The sequence below is a fragment of the Schistocerca americana genome, chromosome 8 (genome assembly GCF_021461395.2).
Source record: "Schistocerca americana isolate TAMUIC-IGC-003095 chromosome 8, iqSchAmer2.1, whole genome shotgun sequence".
Classification (NCBI taxonomy): Eukaryota; Metazoa; Arthropoda; class Insecta; order Orthoptera; family Acrididae; genus Schistocerca; species Schistocerca americana.
The window spans coordinates 288,017,183-288,035,498 of NC_060126.1; the positions used below are offsets into that span (position 1 = coordinate 288,017,183).

Below are 18,316 nucleotides of genomic sequence, written 5' to 3' on the forward strand. Positions count from 1 at the left end.
CCTGGAGGCTCGGCACGAGCATTTCTGAAACTGCACGACTTGTTGAGTGTTCGAGGAGTGCTATGGTGAGAGTCTTTAACATGTGGCAAAGTCGAGGTGAAATCACGTCCAAACGTTGTTGCGTTGGGCGGCCGCACCTCGTTACAGATGTCGGTCGTCGTAGACTGGGAATACTGGTAAAACATGGCAGGAGGGCGAAGTGTGGTGGAACTACTATCAGATTTCAATGCTAGGCAGAATACAATTGTGTACGAACTTCCAGCATGCTGGAGTAGCTTGGGTCAGCAACTTCTGTTAAACAGTAGAACAAAAAATCTAGCCCAAGTTGCAAATTTTTACTTTTTATTCATTCGATGACTTGTTTCAGGCTTAGACCCATTTTCAGATCATCATAACATGGCCGAAAATGGCGTTTCCGAAGATGTCAAAAATGTGCAATGAACATTTACAGTGCATACTGTATGTACTGTAAATGTTTACTGCAAATTTTTGACATCGGAAGTGCTATTTTCAACTATGTTAGGAAGATTTAAAAATGGATGTCGGCCCGAAACTAGTCATCGAATTAATAAAAAGTAAAAATTTGCTTGGACTGGGTTTTTGTTCTGCTGAGAGTAAAACTGTGTCTGAGTACACAGTGCACCCAACACTCCTAATGATGAGCCTCTGCAGCCAACGTCCCGTGCATGTGCCAATGTTAACACCTCGACATCGGCAACTACGACTCAAATGGGTAAGTGACCATCGGCACTGGAGTAACAGCCCCGTGACACCTGCACTGCGGAACGGAGATAAGCTGGCAACGGTCCATTATTCTCTGGGGAACATTCACGTGGGCATCCATAGTTCCACTGGAACTCATGCAAGGCACCATAGCCGCCAAGGAGTATCGCACACTGTTTGCAGGTCACGTAGAACCCTTCATGACGTCATGTTTCCCGACGGTAGTGGCATTTTTTAACAGGATAATGCGCCATGTCACGAGGACGGGAATATGACAGAGTGGTTCGAGAAACACAGTGGTGAGTTCCGATTGATGTGTTGGCCCCAATCTCGACGTATCTGAACCCCAATCGAATACATCTGGCATATGCTTGAACTTGGCATCAGAGCTCATCGCCCCATCTCCCCCGCCCCATTCCACAGAATTTGAGGAACTTAGTTGACCTGTGTGTGCAGATCTGGTACCAACTCCTTCCAGCAACTTACAAAGGCCCCCGTGCCAAGAGGCGTCGCCGCTCTTATCCGTGCCAAGGTGGACATACGGGGTGTTAGGTAGGCGGCCATAATTTTCTGTCCGATCAGTGTATAATCCACAGCAACAAATGTGACATCACATCCAGCCTACATATTCAAAGTGGATGGGAATGGGAAACCAACAGGATGACTGATTTCCAAGGTCTGGTGTGTGAATGAAATTCAGTAGCTCGAAGGTGAACAGGCTTTATTGCCAATACATTAATGTACAGTCAGTGGCGCAGTGAGCGATGCTGAGTGGCGGGTGGCGAGAGTCAGTCCTCAGTGGTGGTATCCGTGGTGAGCGACGGGCACCGGGTGCAGGGACGGGCCGATCTTCTTGACGACCGCGTTGAAGCCGCTGTGGTCGTCCGCCGCGTACTCGACGATGCGGGTGGAGCCGTCGGGCTCGACCAGCGAGTAGCTGCCCTTCACCACGTCGCCATCACGGTGCTCGGACTGCTGCTTGATGTCGCCGGTGTGCGCGTCGTGGACGCCATAGTTGAACGCGTACTTGGGGTACGCCTGTGGAGTAACGAAGGCAAGTGTCACTACCACATCCACTCTGCGTTTTTCAGCTTGTTGCCTAAAATGAAACCTTTGGAATCAAGAGAAAAACCGCTGGTCGTAAATGAATACTTCGGAAATTTAGAGGTCTTGAACGTATGAGATGCATTCACTATGATTTGTGAGGTGCTCAGAGTAAGGTGTTCAAATTCAAAGCTTTCCACTTTCCAGTGAAAACGGGTTTCGTGCTTTTATGTGGTCTCTCTATTAAGATATATCTGCAGAACTCCGAGTAACGTTCATACACTAACAGTCACTCGTAATTTTACTGTATGACAATCACAGGTGAAAAGCTAATTTTGACCGATTCCTTAGACTGTTTCAGAGATATTTCTGTTAGGCAATAAGTTTTGGCCAAGTACTCCAAGTAAAACCTCCCGTCAGCTACTTTTAATATACTCAGTTTAAGTCTCTACAATCTGTTGCTTTACTTTTGTATTTATTTTTCGTGTATAAGAAGTTCAGTGAATGTTACAGTTGGTCCCATTTCAGGAAGGAACTAAAAGATGACACTACCACGGAAAGAGCTTTATTAAAATTAAGAAAGTTAATCGATATTAGTACTGTTACATTATTGGGCATCTGGATTTGTATTTTTAGACAAATAATATTTTGCATTTATTATTAATAGACTCTATACCATTTTCTTTCTTCAGGTCCCAAAATTAAGAGGTATACTTATTTCATGTGCCATGTATTAAAGATGAAAAAATATAAAGTTTTCACCAGTAGTTATAAAAAACAAGATTAAAATGGAAGAGAGTAATTTTATTTTGATTTTCTTCAGTGTTGCGCCTCTAACAAGGGATAAGTATGAAGCAAACCCAAAATCACTGTACAGTCCCAGTAAAATGCGAGAAAACCGAAATGTCATTGTTTTCAGAGATCATTATTTTAGTATTTTTGGTGTCGGGAAAGGTCGTGTGTAGTTAGAGTATGCTCTGCGAAAGGTGTGTGCGTCGTGAGAATAAAGGTAGAAACTGTCTAACAATAATGAAGAAAAACGTACGCAAGATAAATTGTTTATCGAGTCACTGCAATGTTCTGAAATCCATTATTGCTGCTCTAAGAGTGATTCCTGCTTTTATTTTTCTTCTGATTTGAATATTAGAGCGTTAAGGCACGCTCATAACGCTGAAATTAATCCTGAAATTTAACTGAAATAGCGCTTTTTTAAAATGTTTTTAACGGGTACTATAAGAACAGAACCAATAGAATATTCTTTAAAACACCTCTGACATGCTTAGTCTTATTAAGTCTCCAAATACCATAGAGGCTTAATCAGTTTGAATAGCAAATCCAGAGATTTACGAAATATAATTATCTTGATTTTGCAAACAGTGTGTTTATTGTCTACTGGATATGAAATTACGCAGTTGGACACAGATAAAGTGGCGAAAGCGGTTATGTTAAAAATGCAAGGATAATAAAAAGTGTAGTGTTTTCATATAACACGTTTTTCGTGTCCCCTGAAAAATTGCAAAGTGGAAATGTCTGGATTTGAATTTTAACGCCTCAAGTGTCTGCCACGTTGTCGTTGGTGACACTACGGAAAGAAAAAACAAACACACAATCATTTGTATCTAAGGCGGAAGTTACTACTGTTTACAGTTGGTGACTGGTCGTCGAAGATGTAGCATAACTCGGTACAGGGAGTTAACGACAGGCATTTAATATATGCTGCAGCAGGAAAACTAAGAAAACTTACTCACAGCAGACGTCGTCCTAATTCGAATACCTTTACTACAGTGGATAGAAACTTTAAGATCGTTCAACTTATAGGGAGATGCCTGGCCAAAGTTGAGGCTATGGTCTAGGATAGAGATGGAGAAGATTCATCAGCAAGTAGGCCTACTCGTCGCCTTAACCATAATGCACAATTCCGAGAACAGTCTATAGACAGCAGTGATGGAGCAGCAACTGAGTAAAAAGAAATGTCCTGCACTAGGGGTTATAATATTTCCTAGCATATGATCCTCAAAACCATTTAGAAAGGAAGCTACAGTGTAACATGAAAGCATAATCACAATTCAGTATACCAACTGTCAAAGCATTACAAGTGATGAAAATCACATCGAGATCCAGGGTTAAACGCTAGTAGCAATCGAGGACCGACACCTAACCATTAGATTCCGATTTTTAACTGCGAGACCACCAGGCTACATTTTTTCTTTTGTTTGAGTGTAATAATAGTTTTCCTTCTACAGAGAACAGAGTAAACTACTAACAGAGTATACCTGTTACGCGATCTCGTTGCAGAGGAGAAAAAGCGCAAACATTTGAATATTAATCGGAGATACAGAAAATGATATTGGAATTCATGATGTCTGCAAAACTTCTTTTTCTCTTCTTCCAGTCTTCTGGAAAAAGTATGAGAAGTATCACTACTTTAAAGCACTTTTACGGGCACAGGAAAGGCGGTTCGGCCTTTATTGCTTGTTTGCAGAAGTCTTTTCCCTCGTACCTCGTTTCCTCGACAGGTGTCCATAAGTGCTTCGGTTTTATGCCTGCTGTAAAAGCCTAGCGCATACAAAGTGAGAGCTGCAAAAACAGTTACGTAATGCAGCGTGAAAGTGGTTGTGAATTCGTCATAACATCGGACGCTTGTTCCTCTAGTCATTATTCGTTTCGGAAGACACGGAAGGTATCCTATGTTGTCACATACTGTCACTGACTCTGTCCGACTAGAGTTATGACGTAAGTTCTACACTGGAATGTCACAGCATGTGTAAGGAAAACAAGTGTGGAAATGGTAAAGGATACCAGCTGAGGACTCTTTAGATGGACTGCTTGATACAGTTATGGATCGGCTCTCACCTCCGTAAGTGGACAACAGGCATCTGCGAAAGTTTTGTAGCATACCGATAAAATATCGTCAGATTTTTATTATTTGTAACAGGATAACGTGTTAAATATTTTGAGAAAGAATGGCAAAGCTCTAATCAATCCGAAGATTGTTTTAACTGCAACAGTGCTTTACCATAACCTGACAGTTTACCAATGAGCAATAGCGCCAGACACGTAGATAAGATAGAAATGAAAATGAAGAGCTTAATGTAGTTGGAGAATGACATAACGGAAAAACTGACGAAAAAATGAATGTGTTGTAGACAAACATATGTGATAAAAAGGTATTGCTAATTACAGGTGGGTTCGTACCAACGTACCTTAAAACTACAGTACTTTTTTCTGAACTAATAATTTGGCGCATTCATTGCCATTTGTAGCACTCCGAATCGGAAATAGCCTACAAATAGTCTTTTATAAAGCGTCCCTGTAAAAATCTGATAGAGTACCATCATCTTGTCTCCTCTCCCATTGGCCACTACTTTGAATATGGAGTCACAAACAGCATGCCTACCATCGTCTTGGTATAGATATTCACGTCCTCACACTGTTTTCCACCACCATCACATTGAAATAATTATTATGTGTCCTAATTCATATCAGGTCCACCAATCTGCATAGAATACGGAATGATACGCTTCGTGAGAACTGACTGTGTGGGTGGATGTTCTGCGTTCGTATTCCTTAACAGCTAACGAATGCCTCAAATAACTGATACAGTAAATGCAGATTTGATCTTAGACAATATACACTGAGGACTGACTGCTAAAGTGAATATTATTGCCCGTTTGTCACTGCATTGTCTTGAAGCAGGTATCGAGACGAGAAGATGACAGTTATATGTCCTAGAAAATGTAACAGTGCTGTGCTATCGAAGATGCGTAATTTGAATTGATGACTTCACGTATGCTGCTGTTGACGTGATCTTCATCAATGTACCTGATGATGGCTCCAGTTGTTAACTGGACACCGAGAATTCTGATACGAAATGAGTTTACACATTATGAGACGACTGACCAGAAGTATTTAGTTACACTGTGAAATCTCGAAAATGTTCTGTTACGTACTAGCTACTTTCACGCAGATAAAACAACTAGATTTGCGACGAGTTTTCCTTCTGCTCATTCTCTCTCCTAACTTCCTCTTTCAACCTTATCTCTTGTGAAGCATATTAAAAATTGTACTCATTGGAATTTGAAGTTGTCTTGTCTGCCTGCGGTTCAAGATTTTTATGGACAACACCTAGATGAACTCTGAAATAATTTTATTCGGTTGCTGAGGTACGTTAATGCTATTATTTGCCTTCCGCGATTCTCAGAACCTCTATGGCAGCGCTGCCCCAGGTCAACTGCACCAGTAAGGAGAAGTGCGAGCCAATAGGTTGCATCATAAACGTACCGTAATAATGTTACTCGACAGAGAATGATTTAAGTCGCTAGGCAAGGTGACTCCGCTGAGATAACATCAAACTCGGAAGCATAAAGCATAATGTTTACTTCCGCATTAAACTTAACGATGAACAGAGTATAGCTGTGCGACAGCCGCGCAGAAGAAAAAGTGCCCCACCCACGATACTCCTAGTGTTCGCTGTACTGTTACCTTCCACCAAAACGCTTCAGTGACGCTATAACCGCCTTTAATATCCCTTCACACACTGAAAATGAAATAGTCATTATTCAACTTCAGTTTTATTGGGTTGGGTTGGGTTGTTTGGGGAAGGAGACCAGACAGCGAGGTCATCGGTCTCATCGGATTAGGGAGGGATGGGGAAGGAAGCCGGCCGTGCCTTTTCACAGGAACCATCCCGGCATTCGCCTGGAGTGATTTAGGGAAATCACGGAAAACCTAAATCAGGATGGCCGGACGCGGGATTGAACCATCGTCCTCCCGAATGCGAGTCCAGTGTCTAACCACTGCGCCACCTCGCTCAGTTTTATTGGCTTGGAAAAGAATGGCAAACCTGTAATCAACCCGAAGATTGATTTAAATACAACAGCGCTTTTCTAAGCATCATACTACTGAGATGTTGTTGACTTCCTCCGACCTTTGGACTTACTTAGTCACTAGCCATAGGTTTGTTGGTACACCTCAGCATTTTCACGTTAACCAAACTTTGCCATACTTGAAAGAAATGTTGTTCACTTATCACTTCTTTAACGTATGGCAAAGATATATACATATAGGTCTCACTATATAATACTCTAGGGATTTACATCAACTTCTTGCACGTATCGTGCTATTAAGCTATTGATTTTGAGATAGTAGTGACACATTAGTTTTTTAGTATGTTGCAAGGTCTTCTCACAGTGTATTTTGATGTGGAGAATATTTAGAACATCTTAAAATGACATGGTTGAGATCCCGGTCTTTCTGGATGTTCACGGCTTGTGGGAGAGTCTACCACTGCGATCCTATAGAGATTCTGATAGCTGATGTCTCGTCAGAAAATTCTACTGGCTATACCTCTTCGTTGTTGGAATAGTGCGCTGGACTGAAGCGAACGATATTCGCTTTTCCTGTCTTTCGATATTTGCCACTGCAGTTCCCGTTATTGGTATGCCTATTTTCTTTTACGTTTAAGAATCAGGAAAATGGAAGCTGTATAAATAGTGAATTCCTTTCTTGGATGCTGTCCTTCGGTAGGACGTCTGCTTCTTCATTGTGTCAAACACCTGAGAGCCCTTTCTAACTACATTAAATGAACTGTTTCATTTTGTTCATTGAGTTTCATTATCAATTCCAGTATGACACAAATGTAACTGTCATTAGACTTCCACTCCACATGCTCAAATTGCTCCAAAACACTTCAACAAGAATTAATGTTTTCTTCTCTTCTGTGGCTCCATCATAAGTTAATCCATAATTGTGTTCATGAAAAATATTTCGCTGTCTGGAACGCAGAGCAATAATATGCACAACCAACTTTCTCATGTGTATTGGATCCGTCAGCAGATATGTGCAGATAATGTGGGCAATCTGTTACATCATTATTAACGCTACAGTTTTGACCCGTTGTCACTATCAGGTAAATAACGCGTGACTGACAGACTGTTGTTTCACAGTCTTTACTAAACACTGGTAACATTCGGTCCTTCCATGTCAAAGGAAACGTGACTCTGAGCGGAAGCCTTTCACTAACTATGAAAATGGTGATTAGCAGACTGTGTCGTAGCTTGAGTAAGAGGCTCGTGAGATCCGTTTCTTTTACTTATGAAAGTTCCGACACATAAACCGAAACAGCCTAGCACTGAATAGTTGATGTCGACATTTTCTGTAGTGCTGATTGGTGTCCTTTGTCAGGGACAAAAAGTAAGCTGTTACGCAAAGCACTGTGCACTGGATATGAAGAACTTCCTCTCACCGTACAACTGTCTTCAGTGGTCCAGTGCTTTCTCAAGACGCCTCGCTCACAGTGTACCTTGCTCACGCTCCAGTTTACGAGGTATTTTACGCTTGCTTGCCCACCGTAGCTATCTTCTGTGGTGCATAAGTAGACAATTATTCTTGTGTTACAGTTTACTGGCGGAGAATTAGTTCTTTTTATCGAATTGAGCAACAGGTTTTCGAGTAAGAAGCGGTCCGTAGTTCATCTGTTGTGACTAAGCTAGAGAGTCAGAGAAGGTGCATTCTAGCGTCCGTCGAAAGTGAAGTACACGGCTGATTGACCTTCCGATGTCGTTGAGTAAGGGTGTGTTTGTTACTCGAAAAGTGGCGACAACTATGTGCCACGGTGCCTGGTAGAATAACTGCTTAAATACCTTTGAGCATGCTGCAGTTATTGTCTTCTCGATTCCTGCTAAATCGATACATTTTCAGATTTTTCGTAGAATACTGATTTTTGCATTATTTCATCTACTGGTATACAATCCATACATATAGGATTTCTTGCTTATTAGGTACTTGACACCACCTATACATAAAGAGGTTTAGTGATATTTACATTTATGAAGTCTTCACGGGTCTCTAAAAAATAGAGGTGTGTCAGTTCCTTTCTGTGGCGGATCTGGACGACGGAAAATGATAACATATACATCTACAACCCACAAACCACTGAAAAGTGCATAACGGAGGGTTCTTGCCTTTGTAACACATGTAGGTGTTTTGTGCAGGATAGAATGACTGCTTAAATGCCTTTGAGCATGCTGCATTTATTGTCTTCGCGATCCCTGCTAAATCGATACATTTTGAGATTTTTCACAGAACACTGGTTTTTGAAAATTTATAAGTGGGTTTTAAGAGGAAATTTCAACAATGAATTTTTCACCTTGTAGCGAAGTGTGGACCGAGACTCGAACTTTTGACCTTTGTCTTTTGCGGTCAACTACGTTACGAACTGAGCTTCCCAGGCCCGACTTATCACCTGTCCTATCAGCTTTATTCCGCCAGTACCTATCAAACGTTTTTTTAGTTACATAGTTTGCTTCTATTAGCTCTGGTTTTCACGATCTTCATGGCGCTCTCCCGTGGTAAGAAAAAGAAAAAAGACTGTGATCATCTCCTTTATTGTTTTCATCTTTCCAGCATACTGACAGAGAAAGCAATTCTGCCACCAGATTAGCCTACGACTGACGCCATTTGATCACTCCATTTCACATCCATACAAATTGTTACAGACAGGTATTTGCATGGGTTGTCTACTTCCAGTGGTAGTACTTACTTGCATTTCGTGAAGTAGACAAATTTATATTTCTGAGTGAGAAGTTGGAACGCGACAAGAAACAAAGGGAGACTTATAAAACGAGGAGAGATTTCTTTACCGTTGGATAACAAAGTATATACAGTCTTTATTTTGGAAGTAACTACACTTTTTTTTTTGTTTTGAACTGAATTGTTCACTTTATCTTCTCGTATATTCGCGGTAATTTTGCTAGACGTTATATGTACTTCATTTCGTTGTCGTATTCCTTGCACTTTATTGTTCGAACCAGTAAGTAAGCGGCATGGAAGCCTCACTGCTTTTTAGAATATTGGTGCACATTCATCAATTTAGCCCTGGAATAAACGCTAAACTGCACTGTACCTCACGAAATAAACGCTACTTTCATTTTTATGAAATCTCTTAACAAAATATCTCGTATTTAAATCACAATGTTTTCGCAAACTGTCAGTTTGAACATTTACTACCTAATTACGAAATTACAAGGCAATGCCATTCTAAGCGAGTTCCATTTGTAATTTAGAAATATTTATGATGATGCCAATGATTTTCGTACTTATTTTGTCGCAGTAATTAATACTAGCAGATTATAACATTCTTTAAGATGTCTACAGCAGTTTCCAAGATAAAAGCTGGAAGTATTATGTTACCCAGTGATAAATGAATGGCACATTCAGTCATAAAACTTTTCTCTCGTGTTGCGTGTGGCTATACCAAAATCACACATACAGAAAGCTATTGGAGTAATCTGAACCTTGTGGAATAAGACGTGAATGACTTATCCTTTCCAAAACCAGAATTGAACGAAAAACTCATTTAATAATTACCAAATTTTCGAGATGTATTTTCAAAAACGCTTCAAATCCAAACGTATTTAACAGTGTGATAGTAACCTTTAGACAAGCGACATTATCAGCGCTCAGGATGTGCTTAGCTATCACGAAGTAAAACAAAACACACTGTGTAATCGCTGTTGCGCTAGTGGAAATCTAGTGTACCGAAATCTTGGTAACTTGACTGTTGTTTGAAGGCCACTCATCGTGAAAGCCCTAACTAAAGCACCACCCCGACTCGTGTGTCTAAAGTACGACTCCTGCGTGTAATATGCGACTAATTTATGACAAGTAGGATGTTCTTATATTAAGGTTGTATTAATGTTTAATTAATGTTAGTTACCTAAAGGCCTAAGGAAGGCACACGGGGTCAGGACAAATTCTCTTCTTCATTATCGACACCACGGTCGTAAATTTGTTGAATCAAGTAACATTTTTCTACTCTGCAATAGTTATTAAGACTTCCTTTTAGTCCTCCTATTAGGCTAAGAAGAGATCTTAATAAGTACTAAAGTCTGAGAAGAAAAATATCGCTTTAATGAACAACTTCTGTTGGTCAATGATGTGAGGCTGACTTACGTAGTAATCGACAACTTTGACTGGAGCGGCGACGGCGACTGCAGGAGCTGCGACGGCGACTCCGTGTCCCAAACCGGCGTAGCCACCGTAGCCGCCATAGCCTCCATAGCCCGCATAGCCCCCATGGTCACCATAGCCTCCATATCCACCATAACCACCGTAGCCGACAAGTCCGGCAGTCGCACTAGCCGTCAACGCCACCACTAGGAGGACGCACACCTGCGTGAATAGAGAAGAAACAACATCACTATCAACCTGCAGAAATGTTTCACACTTGAGGATCTAACTGTGTAAAGGAAACTTGAGTACTAATTACAATGCTAGGAACGTCAATGGCAGTTAAAAGTTTTAGGCCTGAGACCTGGCTCTAAACGGCAAACGTATGAAGAGTTCTGGTATGTAATTATATGAAGCACAAAAATTCTTGGATAAAGATACGAAGAAATGTTTTAGCCTCTAAAAGAGCTAAGTATCCGCAGACATTGAGGCGACCACAAATATTTACAAACATATGATTCTTCAGATTTCTTTTTGCTGTTTCGACTAAAGGATCCCTAATGTATGTTGTTCACGCGGAGTGCTTGGCGTTGGCTACCACTAACTTGCCTGCAGAACATCGACTGCTTATCTATTTTTAAGAGAAAATAAAGAATGGGTCGACTGTATGTCGAGTTGCAATCGTGGGTGTAATTTGAAGATCGAGAAGTGTTAGTGTGGAAGGGAACGTAACAGCAACAAATATTTTGATTTCCGGATGCTCCGTCTGGTGATACTGTCCAGACGTCCTTGTGATTTCGTAATTATGAAGTGTTGTGACTGATATTGAATGCTTGTCGTTGGTGTATACGATAGTCTGCCGGCCCGCTTATACTTGTGATTCATTTAGCGTTTGTATAACGCGGGATCTCACACAGAGTGAATGTGAAGGAGATAGTATTGGTCAGGAAAGAAGAACGAATAGTTGAGGAGAAACACCTACATGTTTTTTTAGCTGATTGCTTCTAAGGTTTTGGGCACAGGATATCTTATCTTTTGAATGAAACTAAAAAGACATAAGCTAACAGAATTAAACTAATAACACCAATAAACTAACGTAGTCAATTGCTGTAGAGCAAATTCATTTGAAGTAGTTCTGTGCTGATAAAATCATGAAACCCCAGAACGCAACTTTGGCTTTTGTGAGACCTCTGTCAAATAGGTGATATCGAGCGTATGCAAAGGAGAGCTGGACAAATAATCACAGGCTTTCCTGACACTGTGACAGCGTCACGTAGATTCCCGAGAACCCGAACCCGCAGACACTTAAACATAGACAACTATCTTGCGCAGCCGACTTAAACGTTCCAAGAACAATCTTTAAGTGAGAAACCTAAAAAAAATACACATTCGTCTGCTTATTGCTCCTGCAAAAACAAGACTAGAGTAATCACAGTGCGCACAGAGTGATTTAAACAGTCAATTCTTCCCCCATTCCATACCTGAGTGGAACGGGAAGAGGCTCTAATCCCTGATAACATGGAGAGTAATCTCCGTATTCCGACAGTACTGTATAATCTCTGGTTGTCTGGAAACAAGAAAACGCGTTAGTCCTACTCAATAGACCTCACACTATGTGGGAAGTAAAAGCTGAAAATGTTGAAATCATTGACGGAAAACTTCGATTGAATGATATCTACACTGAAGAGCCTAAAAAAAGAAAAAAAAACCTGGTATATCGGCATAATATCGTGTAGGGCCTCGGCGTGCACGCAGAAGTGCCGCAAGATGACGTGACATGGACTCGACTAATGTCTGAAGTAGCGCTGGAAGGAATTTACACCATGAATCTTGCAGGGCTGCCCATAAACCCATAAGATTACGAGGGGGGGGGGGGGGTGGAGTCTGCTTCTGAACAGCATTTTGCAAGGCATCCCAGATATGCTCAATAATGTTCATGTCTGAGGAGTTTGGTGGCCTGCGGAAGTTTTTAAATTCAGAAGAGTGTTCCTGGAGCCACTCTGTAGCAATTCAGGACGTGTGAGGTATCGCATTGCCCTGCTGGAATTGCCCACGTCTGTCGGAATGCGCAATGGACGTGAATGGATGTAGGTGGTCAGGCAGGATGCTTACGTATTTGTCACCTGTCACTGTCGTATCTAGACGTTCAGGAGTCCCGTACCACTCCAAATACACACGCCCCAAACTATTATAGAGCCTCCACCACCTTGAACAGACCCCACTGACAAGCGGGGTCCGTGGATTCAGATACAATTTGAAACGGGACTCGTCCGATTAGGCAACATATTTCCAGTCACCAACAGTCATGTAGATGTTAATGGGCCCCGGCAAGGCGTAAAGCTGTGTGTCAAGCAGTTATAAGAGGCATACGACTGGGCCATCGTCTCCGAAAGCCCATATCGATGATGTCTTGCGTTGAATTGAAATCTGCAGCTTATTGAAGAAGGGTTGCACTTCTGTCGCGTTGAACGATTCTCTTCACTCGTCGTTGGTCCCTCTCTTGCAAGATGTTTCCGGACGCGGCGATGTCGGAGATTTGATGTTTTATCAGATTCCTGATATTCTCAGTAGACTAGTGAAATGGTTGTACGGGAAAACCTGCACTTCATCGCTACCTCGGAGATGCTGTGTCCCATCGCTTGTGCGCCGACTGTAGCACCACGTTCAAACTTACTTAAGTATTGATAACCTGCCATTGTTGCAGCAGTAACCGATCTAACACCTGCGCCAGACACTTGCTGTCTTATATATTTGTTGCCGACCGCAGCTCCGTATTCTGCCTGTTTACATATCTCTGTATTTGAATATGCATGCCTATACCCGTTTCCTTGCAGTTTCAGTGCATGTGTACGGCATCGAAGACCACTTTAAATTTATCTTGTTTGGCAGAAGGAACTTGTAACTGCACTACACAGGAGTTCAGCGGTTTGTACGGTTTAAACGCTAAAAAAAGTTTCGGAAACCAATGCGTCACGCCCACTCGTTAGCAGAGTAAACAAAGGCAGACCGCAGACGCGTGAGAAACACAAGAAACTGCGGAACGAAATCGCGATTGCGGGGCGGATTGCGGCATTCAGCGGAGCGGCAGACCGCGCCCATTCGCCGAGCTTCCTGTTTTGACTCCTCGCTCAGACGTGTTGGGAGGACTGGTTCTGGTCCGACACCTCCTCTAGCCCAAGAGCGGGATGTGAAGCGTCACGGATAACGACTTCCATGAATGAGCCTTTACTTCATAATTCCCAACACCTGTTCCTACTTATATTAGAATCGTAATACCGGTTATCATTAAAACTTTTGTGTCATTCCTGCTTCACAACTTCCCTTTCCATCACTCGAATATATTTATGTCTCAATAAAAACCAAAATTCTACTCCATAATGAAGAGAAACTCCCAATTTGTACAACAGAACTTCAACCTTTCTAATCGGATTTCCCGAAAATATAATTTTGACAGTACTCACTGCAACGAATTATTTGTGAGGAATACGCAAACATTACTTCCAAAGTTGACAGAATTAAAAAAAAAATGGTTCGAATGGCTCTGAGCACTATGGGACTCAACTGCTGAGGTCATTAGTCCCCTAGAACTTAGAACTAGTTAAACCTAACTAACCTAAGGACATCACAAACATCCATGCCCGAGGCAGGATTAGAACCTGCGACCGTAGCGGCCTTGCGGTCCCAGACTGCAGCGCCTTTAACCGCACGGCCACTTTGGCCGGCCACAGAATTAAAGTTTCGAATCATAGACACTTTATTTTTCGTGTGTGTAAGCAAAATACTTAGCTGAATAGTGTAGATGTCTACTAAAAATGGGAAATAAACCAAATCATCAATTACTAGATAATGCTGTGACATATAACATCATCGTTTTATGAGGGGGGTAGCACCAGATTTTAAATTTAAGAAGGTGCTGATAGGATATTTCCATGGTTGTCCTTTTTATTTATTCAGTATCAGACGAAAGGCCCTACCTCATTTTTATAATGTCGGCATTCAACCACTGGAATCAGTCACAACCTTATAGAATGCATGGTTATCTCCCCAGAGCAGTTAAAGGAAATAACTTTTAAAACCCTCTTTCGACGAGTTGTACATTGCGCCTTCCGCTCGGACTCTTTCCAAGTGCTATTAATGGAAGGGATAAAGACAAGTAAAAGAAGAGATTCGCTTTCGGCAGCCTGAGACTCACTTAAATGTTCAATAAAAGTAGCTGCGGGAAAGGAAAAATGCATCGTGTAGAGCTTCACTATTACATATCCATGTCGCAATAGAGTCATGAAATATAGTAATTATCCAAATACACGTCAGACGCAATGACCACAAAGGCAAATTGAGAGAAATTCGGGCGTATCCAGAATCCGACAATTTCCATACCGCACAGCATCCGCCAATGGAAAAGCAATGGGGGGGGGGGGGGGGGGGAGGGGGGGGGGGGGAAGAGGAGATGATGCTGATACCACATGTAGCTTCTCCCACACAGCGTACTGTGACTTGCAGAGAACAGATGTAGTTTCAGATGTATCAATTATTATATGTCCTAGACTGTCAGTTGGGCATCAACTCAGATGGGTCGGACATGTCCAGCGGATGAAAAATGACAGACTTCCACGCCAAATGCTGTACAGCGAAGTGAGCACAGGTAAAAGGCCACGAGGTGCCCCTCTCAAACGTTATAAGGATCAGTACAAGAAAAATCTGAAAAACTTGAACATCGATCCGAGTAACTGGTCCACAATAGCAGAAGACCGAAGTCGCTGGCGCTCCGTTACCTCAAATGCTCTTCAAAACTTTGAGCTGGAACGTCGAAGAATGGAGAATGACAAACGCCAGAGACGTAAACTCCTCCAGGCCCAGCCACGTCCTCCACCTTCCATCAGCTGTAATGTCTGTGGCCGCCTGTTCCACGCTAGGATTGGATTGCTAAGCCATCAACGACACTTCCACGCCTGAACCGTGACAAAGGAAATCTCAGGAGAGAAATGAAAACTCGGATACGAGTATCAGCCGACGACGAGACTGTCAGTAACAATAGGAAGTTAAGCTTCGAGGCTGCTGAAATTCTTGTCGCCATAGGGAAATATGTTTGTTAACAAATGAGAGGTTATTAGTGATATAAAAGACACATGTGTGGAAGGTGTAAGAAGGGTCAGGCGGAGCTCGCAACTTTGCTCGTGTCAAAGAGAATTGGATCAACTTGTTAATCGGAAAGGTTTTCCTAATGAACCTTGGCCCTGTGTTCGTGACTGTTAGGGTGTAGTCATGTTTGTATCATTCAAGAGAGATTGAGTAAAGCCCGTAATCAGCACTCAGCACACTTCTCTCGTATAACGTTCCAATCAAAAACATGATCAACAGTCTATCGTATCGTATTTAGTCAAAATATTAGTTTAGAGAGAACGAGTACCAAATTCGATTTTTGGAATCAATCTTGATTATTTTCTGCGAAGGTAGTGTTTGGAACTGGGTCAACTCAGCTGCGAGACGAAATAATAAAATACTTGAACAAATATGCGTCGAGAGTGGCACACAACGGAAGGTTGGAAAAAATTTACATTTTTAAAAGTCTTACAGTGGGTGTAGATAATAAAAACAGGCTTTCGAAAGAGCTGTCTCTGTGTACCAGTAAAGCTTCAGTTTCATTCATGACTTTACTTCTACATCTACATGAGTATTATGCAATTCACACTTAAGTGCTTGGCAAAGTGGTCAGTTTTCCTTGCGAGTTCTAATTCCTCTTACTGCGATGGTCATTTATGGGACTCAAAAAATATTTTCACTTTCAGAGCAGAAAATTCGTGATTGAAATTTCGCGAAAAGATTTCATCGAACTAGTTCTGATTCACAAGAGCGATATTTTATGTAATGGTGTTGACTATGAGCCAATAATCTTTTTCTTCGAGGTATTCTGTAATATTCGGACACAGTATATGTTCCGGCATCCTACTACTGAAAACTGATGTCAGTGATATGGGACTATAATTCAGTGGATCATTTCTCTTTCCTTTCTTGTCTATTGACATGACCTGTGCAACATTCCAGCCTTTAGGAAAGGATGATTCGTGGAGCGAGCTGTTGTATATGATTGCTAAGTATGGAGCTATTACGTCAAAATACTCTGAAAAGGACCTTATTGGTATACAATCTGGAAGAGAAGACTTGATTTTATAGATTTTCTCGCTACGCCAAGGGAATCTGCTTCTATGTCACTCGTACTGGCAACTGCTCTTTATACGAAATCTGTGATATTTACTGAGTCTTCATTGGTGAAATAATTTCGGTCAACCGTATTTAGTAACCTCGCTTTATGGTGCTGTCATCGGTAACATTACCATTGCTGAAACTTTTTGGCAGATTAAACCAGTGTGCCGGACCGAGACTCCAATTCGGGACATTTGCCTTTAGCGGGTAAGTACTCATCGCCTGAGCCATCCAAGCACGAATCACGACCCGTCGTAACAGCTTTACTCTCGCCATTACCTCGTCTCCTATCCTATAAACTTCACAGAAGTTCTCCTGCGCAACATGCGGGATTAGAAGCAGGAGCTACACCCTGAACCACCAAAACTATCATGAGACAGCTATTGATTGCCGCTACGACTTCGCTATTCCGTGTTTCCTTCCTCTTCTCGTGCCATCCTGACCGCTAACATCTCGTGCCGCGTCTATAACAAATGTTATATACTTAGTATTTTTGATATAGTGAAGCCCCAATTTACCTATCCTAGGTCAGTCTGTGGAGTGCTGGAGTGGAAGAATAGGCAGCCTGACAAAAATTAGTGACAGCAACACATGCTGAAATAAATGTAATTTCAAAGACTCGTAGTACGTAATGTTACAAAACTCGTGACTAGCGCAAATGGTTTGTAGACGCGAAAGGCTTACTCGGCGAGCATCGCAGCCTGGAGGCACCTACCTTGAAGAGAGCCATGGCTGACGGTTGTCGAGTGGTGGTGCTGTGCCGGAGAGCCGCTGATGCCTACCAGTGGACTGGCACATTTTATATAGGCGCCGGTCGCAAGGTCGCGACAGGCGGGGGTTGCACAGCGGGCTGGCGGCAGTAAAAAAGCACAGCCGGGCTTTCACTGAGCGGGCCGGGCGTGGCGTGTCCTCAGCGGTCGCCTTGGCTCTCCTTCCGTCGTCAGCCCCCACTCTTTAGTCGATCATGGTATCATTAAGCTAAAATGAGCTTTGAGGATAGTACGTACGTTCCGTAGTCAAAAACATTGTACACTAACGGAGGAAGGAACTGTACCACTAAACATAATTAGAGTAATGAAATTTCGGGAATACATTTGTATAGGTAACATATTTAAGTGATTAACATTGTAAGACCACAGGTTTGTATAAAAGCGAGATAAGCCATTGGAAAAAGAAAAGCTGGTACATTGATAATAGATATAATCGCCAGAATGTTGAATGCAAGCGTGCACACGCACATGGATTCCGTTGTACAGGTGCTGGACGTAAGTTTGTGCACGAATGATGCACGAATTTGGTCATGGTGCTTGAGATAAGCAACAGGGTGCTTCTGCCATCATACGAAATCACATCCCGGACCATAACTCCAGGTAATGTATTGCGAATACATAGAAAGAAG

General features: G+C 42.1%; 1 protein-coding gene across 1 annotated transcript; it reads right to left on the bottom strand.

The window, feature by feature from the left end:
- Positions 1-1,427: 1,427 nt before the first annotated feature.
- On the bottom strand, positions 1,428-17,762 carry LOC124545439 (cuticle protein 8-like). The gene is made up of 3 exons (XM_047124362.1): positions 17,633-17,762; positions 10,720-10,938; positions 1,428-1,761 (listed from the first exon to the last, which is right to left on the bottom strand). The coding sequence occupies exons 1-3, from the start codon at positions 17,645-17,647 to the stop codon at positions 1,519-1,521; spliced, it is 477 nt and encodes a 158-aa protein (XP_046980318.1). The 5' UTR covers positions 17,648-17,762; the 3' UTR covers positions 1,428-1,518.
- Between the last annotated feature and the right edge of the window lie 554 nt (positions 17,763-18,316).